Here is a 6,694-nt window from a genome sequence, read left to right as displayed (position 1 = left end):
GCGAAGCAATGCTCCCGCGAGGGTCTTCCTGGTGGCGAAAAGGGAATTCGCGTGTAGCAGATGTGTCTTTGGACACGTTCATGGAATCTTTCGTGGCTTCGACTGCGGGTTTTTTGGGGGCTCTCGCCTCTTCGTTGTTGAGTCAGTGAAGGGGAGGCTGTTGTGTTGGAGGTGGTGAATGTTGTCGAGTATTTGTGTGTGTGAGGGGGGGGGACAGAACTTTGTGGATGGGGGTTGGCTGATGAATGAATAGGGTATATGTGTGTATGGAAGGAAGGTGTAGAGAGAAAATCTTTTTTGTTGAGGTGGGCTGGTAATAGGGCGAAGGAGGGAGCCCGAGGCGACTGCGTGGTGTAGGTGCTGGGGAGCGGGGGGGCTTGTTGTTTAGGTTTTCAAGCTTCCGCGTGCTGCCGGACTGATGAAATTTTTTAGTTTACTGTTAGAGTAGTGGTGACGTTTTTGTAAAAGTGCGATGAGCGTGTAGAACATGGCAGCACCACCGTGAGGCACGATTATGTATTCAGTGGATGGGGAGACACGAAGATGCTTCTGCTTAGTGAAAAGGTATTCGATACTTTGCAGTGAACGTGGCGGAAAAGATGCGCAGCATGCCTAAGGCATATCATATCGTTTTGCGGACGTGGTGGTGCGCTGTGTGCTACTGTACTTTCCGCTAACTGATGCACACGCCTTGTGCAGATACTGAAAGAGGTGCTGCGCAGTGTGGGTTGTGAGCATGTTGCGGTTAGAGTCTTGCGCGCCGCCCGGCCAATAATTGACCGTGACCCCATCAGGGGACGGAAAGGTGAAATTGGTTAGCCTTAGTAGGCTTTGCAAACGCATGTGGTGAGACAGCTTTGTAAAGCAATTGGAACTTTGGGGATGTGGCGGCGGCCGTGTGGTATCAGAGTTGGGGTGTTCACCGGCTGTTTCAAGCGATGAAACAAATGTAAATAGCATTGCCGCCGAAAAGGTAAACGCGCAATCTGCGGTCGTGATGGTGCTCGCTTGACTGGGTATGAAATGTGCGCTGGCTGTGGCACACCTAGGCTTGTCCATCTGTTCTCATGGAAAACTGTCCCCCTCTCCCTACCACTTGAATAGCCGCCCGCTTGATAACAAAACCTTTTTCGCCGTGAACACATAGCGAGCTTTCGATGGTGTCGCTAGTTTGCCTGGAGGCTCCGATTTCCGTACACCGCGCAGGGGAAAAAACGGTTGGAACGCATAAAGCCCATACTATCGAAGACCTGTCTGATAATCAGTGCGAATGAGCACCAAGACTTCTTTGACAGGTGGTGATGAATTCTGAGCAATGGCATGCAGCTGCGTAGCGGTGAAAAGGTGGCAGTCAACAGCCAGACTCGAGCAAGCGCCAAAAGTCGAGTGGCGCCATGCTTTTGCCCCCCCCCCCCACCCTCCCTCCCAAGATTTCAGCGCGAGTCAAAACTGCCCCGCATAGCCTTTAAGGCGCCCCATAAGCCCTGGTAAAATGCAGCTGCCTTACTATCCCCTAAGGCATTAGAAGTGAACAGCACACCCCAACCTCCCAGAATGTTCCCTACCTCGAACATTGCGGACTAAGGTTGGCAACGTTCGGGGCGCCATGGGGACTTCAAGAGGTCCCCTTCAAGCACGCCAGACACCAGCAAGGAAACTCAGTAGATCACAGAAAGCAGATCACCGCTCACCATCACCATCGCTATTAGCAAGGGCGCCGATGCTACACCCGGCGTGAAGAACAACAATTTGCTCACAATGCCAACCCCAATACCCACAGCGCTCAGACACTGATGGCGCGTGTTTCGCGAGCCCCTCGATGCCGATTGTGCGGCCGCACCTTGTTGAACATGAAAAGGCGTGCGTCCATCACTATAAGAGGCCTTTAGAAATAGCATGCTGCGCGTCTTGTTATTTCTCCGCCGTGGCGCTCCGTACATCTGGTCGGCTGATGCTAAATCTTAAGTTGGGCCTGGGCGGTCGTAGGTCGCCGGGTTGGTGTGTAGCCCAAGTGGTTTCTCTCTGCGACGTCCTCGGCGGACCCCTTTCCGGACATTACCCCGTGCGCTACAAGCCTGCCTGCCTCCGCTCCCCACCCCCCCCCCACACACACCGCTAGCAAAGCTTTCCGCAACCGCAGAAGACAATACACTGCACCGTCGGCTGTGCGGGGTGCATGGCGCCAGCCAACGGCCAGCCACCCTTTGCACCCACATCATTACCGCATATTGGAAAATAAACCTCTTAAGACCCCGTGGGTAAGAGCAAGCTTACCCAGAATAGCACCTCCTCAAAATTGTTCTCCGCGCTTTCTCCGGGTACAGGGAACCCCCGGGCTGAACATCCACCGACTTCTGGGCGCAACTGTGCGCACAAAGCGTTCCCACCCTCAAAAAAGGGGCTTGTGCACCGCGGCGTCTCTTTCGCCGCTGATTCGAAAGTTCTTATGGCATGGGACGCCCCAGCACGCTACCAGAGTCCGGCGCCAACTTTTCGAAAAGGCCAGGCGGCCACGCCACCCTCGACAATGCCGGGCCGCCCCCGCTGCTGGCCATCAGTCCCCCAGTGGCCAGGGGGAAAGGGGGAGTGGTAAAGACAACCCGCCTTGCCTGTGTGGACCATTGGGCCCTGGACGCGTTGTGCCTACGCATGTTGCGACCAAGCGCGTCTGGGATGGCCATTTGCGGTGCGGTGCATCAGCGCGACCAAAGCGCACCCCACGCCGACCCCGGCGCCCACCCCCGAGAAGCCCGCGCGACCCCACCGGGCGCCCCACGTGGCGGCCGGCATGGGGCAAGCGGTTTAAGACGACATGGGTCGCTTTGGGGGTCGGCGGGGTTTCGAAAAGGCGCTGTGCTGCAAAAGGCGGCGTGGGAAAAATGATTACGGTATTTTTTGGCTGCGAACACAATTCGTGGCCAAGCGGTTTTGTCTTCTAGTCATTTGGGTCTCTTGGCGGGGTTTTTTGTGGTGCACAAAATGTGTTTGCGTGTGTGTGGCGTTATTTCCGGATGAACGCCGCTTTTTGCAGTCTGTTGAAATGGCTTTTGTCGCATCCCCCAAAGGTGGGCGACCTAACCAAAACGGGCGGCGGGTCTTTTGAGGGAAGGGGGGCTGTGGGTGGGATGGCGGGCATGTCGGCTACCTTTGCGGGCCACCTGCAAAAAAAAAACCGGTCAGGCAAACCCCGGCGTCAGGGATGATTGGCTGGGCGCTGCGCAGGGGGACAAAGGGAGCTCATGGCAGGTGAAAACGCAACCCCAGAAAACGTCGTTTCGATGACAAAGTTGTTGGGACCAACGCGCGGTCTTGCACACCAGATTGGCTAGGCAGAAAATAAAAAGCTAGTGCAGAGAAGCCCTTCCGCAGCCAAAAAAAGTCTCAAAAATCTTTTGAGGGTCACATTTTTACAGCTTTCAGCACTAACAAACTTACGGCCCGTATTTGAACAGCGTGGTGCGATCACGCTGCTTTTTTTTTCGCGCCGGCGAAACTAATTAATAAGACGGTGTTATCAAAGCTTTTTTTGAGCAATCAAAACTTAACAAATAGCCGAAGGGCATCTTTAGTCAAATAAAATGTTTGCTGCTTCCCGCGAAAAGGGTTGAAGAAAAGTTTGGCCGAAACGCATGTCATCATGTTTTGCCCTCGTGCGATGGAGGCCAAAAAGTCAACAAAAGCAGCGGTGCTAGAAAGCAGAGGTTCGCCTCTAGGACAAAACACCCGTGCAACGGGAGATTTTTTCGAACATTGCGAAGATCTTTTTCATCATATCAACTGGGGGGTTTCGATCGATCCGCAAAAAATGCCGTTGCCAAAACGTATGGTTCTTGGTATGGGCCCTGGTGGTCCTAGCAAACCTGCGGCCGCAGAATCCCAAACAAATCGACCAGAAAATCCGCCAAAATATGGCTGACATTCAGCCACGTCTAAAAACCTTTAGCTTGGTTGTTCCTTTTTGATTGCCAGCGCGCTAAACACCACCTCCTCTTCAGCACTGGGAAAAAGAGGCCCGCGCACATTGTTCCGGCAACTGCCCCCCTTTGGCCCCAACATTGGGTAGACTCTGCGCCATAATCTGCGCTGCGGGGCTTTTGGTGTCAAAAGCCGGCGGAAAAAAGACGCCTCACAGCAATGCACGGCCCCAGCCATTTGGATTCAGCCTTCGCCCAAAACGATGCCAACCCGCCCCGCGTGTGGCTTTGCATCTGCGCCAATTTTGGCTGCCCCCACCAGGTGCACTCCTCGGGCTTAAAAAGACTTCTAGCCAGAGGGCGCTGGGGACAAAGTGGGGTATGCCCCGGTTTGGCCGACAGCATGCCAATCTTCTGGATGACGCGCGCGCCTTTACAGCCGCAGATTGCCCCAGCAAAACGCCATCCGGAACCGGGCCGCCTGGGTGGGTGGCGGTGGGTGGTTTTGGGGCCCCCTAGGCCGTGGGCGCTTCGGCGTTGGTGGTGGTGGTGGGGGCTGCTTTTTTTCCCCGCTATCTTGGGTTACCGCACCCTGGCGTTACGCGCGCGGGTCGCCCCAGACATGTGGATTTTGATGCTGTGCTAAAAGAGTGCTTATTCTGACCTTGGCTCGGGACGCTTTTTTTTTTCAGGTGACGTGTGTGAGGGGGTTGTTTTTCGAAAAATGTGAATGCAAGAGTGCCGTTTCAACTGTGTCCAGGGCATGCTGGGAAAGCGGGGCTAAGCGGATTCGAACAGTTCAATGTTGTGCTGGGGTTAATCTGGCCGGATCCATTTGACACCTGGGAAGATATGGGGCGACGCGTAGGAAGAAAGGGGGGGGGGTGTGATGAGAAACCCAGGGGGGTCAGCGTTCAGGTGACGCACCAATTTTGGCGTGTTGTGATCGGTAATGCGGTGCTTGTTGGTTTCCACTGAGATGAAGGAAATGCAAGGATAACTTTGCAAGTGCAAGGGGTAAGTGGTGAATCCAATAAAATTGCAGGGAGGCAAAGGTGAGTGTGGTTGGTTAATGTGCCATTTCAAGGTGTGCTCTTTTTCCCGGGGGTAAGGGGCTGTAACCAAGCCTGCCTTTTTTTGTTTGCTGTGGGGGGTGGGGGTGCTCGTAGGAGCCCAGTGGGACCAGTGGGTTCTCCGCTTTTCAGCCTTTGAGCTTTTCGTTGTTTACGTTGCAGGGTTTGATCTCGGAGCCGGTTCGCGCTTGGTGAATAAGAGCGGTATCACTTTCCTTCATATCATTTGGGTCCGCTGCTCCTCTAAAAAGTTGTTCTCGGAAGAGGCCACCTTGGTATTGACCAGCTGGTGGCTCACGAGCCCCCGTGGGAGGCCTATGGGATGTCCGCGTTTATGGGCGGCTAGAGGCGGGCCGTAGGTTCCGTCATAGTCCCTACCCTTTCGAGAAAGCAGAAGAAAAGAAGGTCCAAGAAGCTGCCGCTTTTAGGATAAACCGTGGCAGGGTCATCCGCATTGCTGGTGGTGATGAACCAGCCGTCGTATATTTCTGCACGTGAGTCGCCACGCTGCCACACTGCTGAGTGGCGACTCTCTATCGAAAAACATCGATCTTTTTATGTTCGCCAAGGTGGTGTGCTGAGCGCTTTCCTTGTGTGACATGCGGAGGGCGAGGACCGAAAATATTGATAACATTGATTCTCTAGTCAGAGAAAAGCCACTCACGCATCTTTTCTTGCCTGCGCAGCGAGGTTGGCTGGAGGAATAGCTGTTCTAGACACTAAACTCCTCTGCCATCATCAAGCACCATCGCAATTCGTGGCTACAGTTTGACATTCTCGATCGAGTAGTCTCGCATCATGGGCCGATCCTCAAAGACCTCTCCACTTTCTCTGTGGCTTCACTTGAAACCCACTGAAAGCGGCCGCGCATACTAGTTTGTCCGGCCGTTAGGGAATCATGGACACTGACTTGCTGTTGACTCTTAGCAGCTTCTGCCGTGTCCGCATGCAAGCTCGTCCCGTGTTTTCTACAGAGTCAAGGACGTTTGTTGATGATGTCGACACTTTCATCAAGCATTGGCAGCGCAGCAGGAGTGAGCAGACTGCGACCTTGCTCGCCTTTTTGAAAGCTGTGGCTTATGCCTCTGTAGAGGCGGAAACAAGAAGAGAACAACTCATCGGGTCCTGGCTGCTTTGCAGCTTGCTGATGGAGAGGAAGGCAGACGTTGGCAAGCTGTACTGGCAGTGCGAGCGCGCGAGACGAATTTTGCCACTATCATTGCGAGTAAACCGCTTTGGTGTTGACGAGCGCGACAGCAGCGTACTCGGCTCACTTAGCCTCACCCCTGAAGCTGCTAGATCACACAATAAGGGCATGGCTCCAACCAGTTTCTCATCGAATTCTGTAAAGGGTTTCCGCAAGGAGATTCGAGCTGTTGAAGCCGCCGGCGCTTACAACGCTACTCTTCAGGCTGAGCGTGATTCGCAAACCTCGGAGCTTGATTTTGTTCTGCCCGAGTGCGCAGAAAGCAAGGATGTAGTTATTTTCTGCGCTCAAATGATCGAAAAGCGAAAGTGCTTTCGATCATGTTGTGTCAGACGATTAGACGATTGCTGTCATGCAAAACACTTGGAGGCGTGCTTGACCGAATCAGGTGTGCAAGTTGTTTTCGTGCAGCAGTCTATTAATAAGCAGCTGAAAGAAGCTTTTAGGAGGCAGAAGGTCTTGTTTCTTGAGCGACTTGGACGCAGGACTGTAGATGCATC

The 6,694-nt window shown here is 53.8% G+C and overlaps 1 protein-coding gene across 1 annotated transcript in view; it reads left to right on the top strand.

Annotated features, from left to right (window-relative positions):
• Positions 1-5,885: 5,885 nt before the first annotated feature.
• LDBPK_272280 (hypothetical protein) overlaps positions 5,886-6,694 on the top strand; it is a gene marked incomplete at both ends in the record, with an annotated part of 1,251 nt that continues 442 nt past the window's right edge. Inside the window, one exon of the mRNA XM_003862031.1 lies at positions 5,886-6,694. This exon is cut by the window's right edge and continues 442 nt beyond it. Coding sequence (XP_003862079.1) covers positions 5,886-6,694 — 809 coding nt within the window.

This window comes from Leishmania donovani, chromosome 27, assembly GCF_000227135.1.
Source record: "Leishmania donovani BPK282A1 complete genome, chromosome 27".
Lineage (NCBI taxonomy): Eukaryota > Euglenozoa > Kinetoplastea > Trypanosomatida > Trypanosomatidae > Leishmania > Leishmania donovani.
The sequence above is the reverse complement of the archived record's forward strand: the minus strand, read 5'-3'. Positions and strand labels throughout refer to the sequence as shown.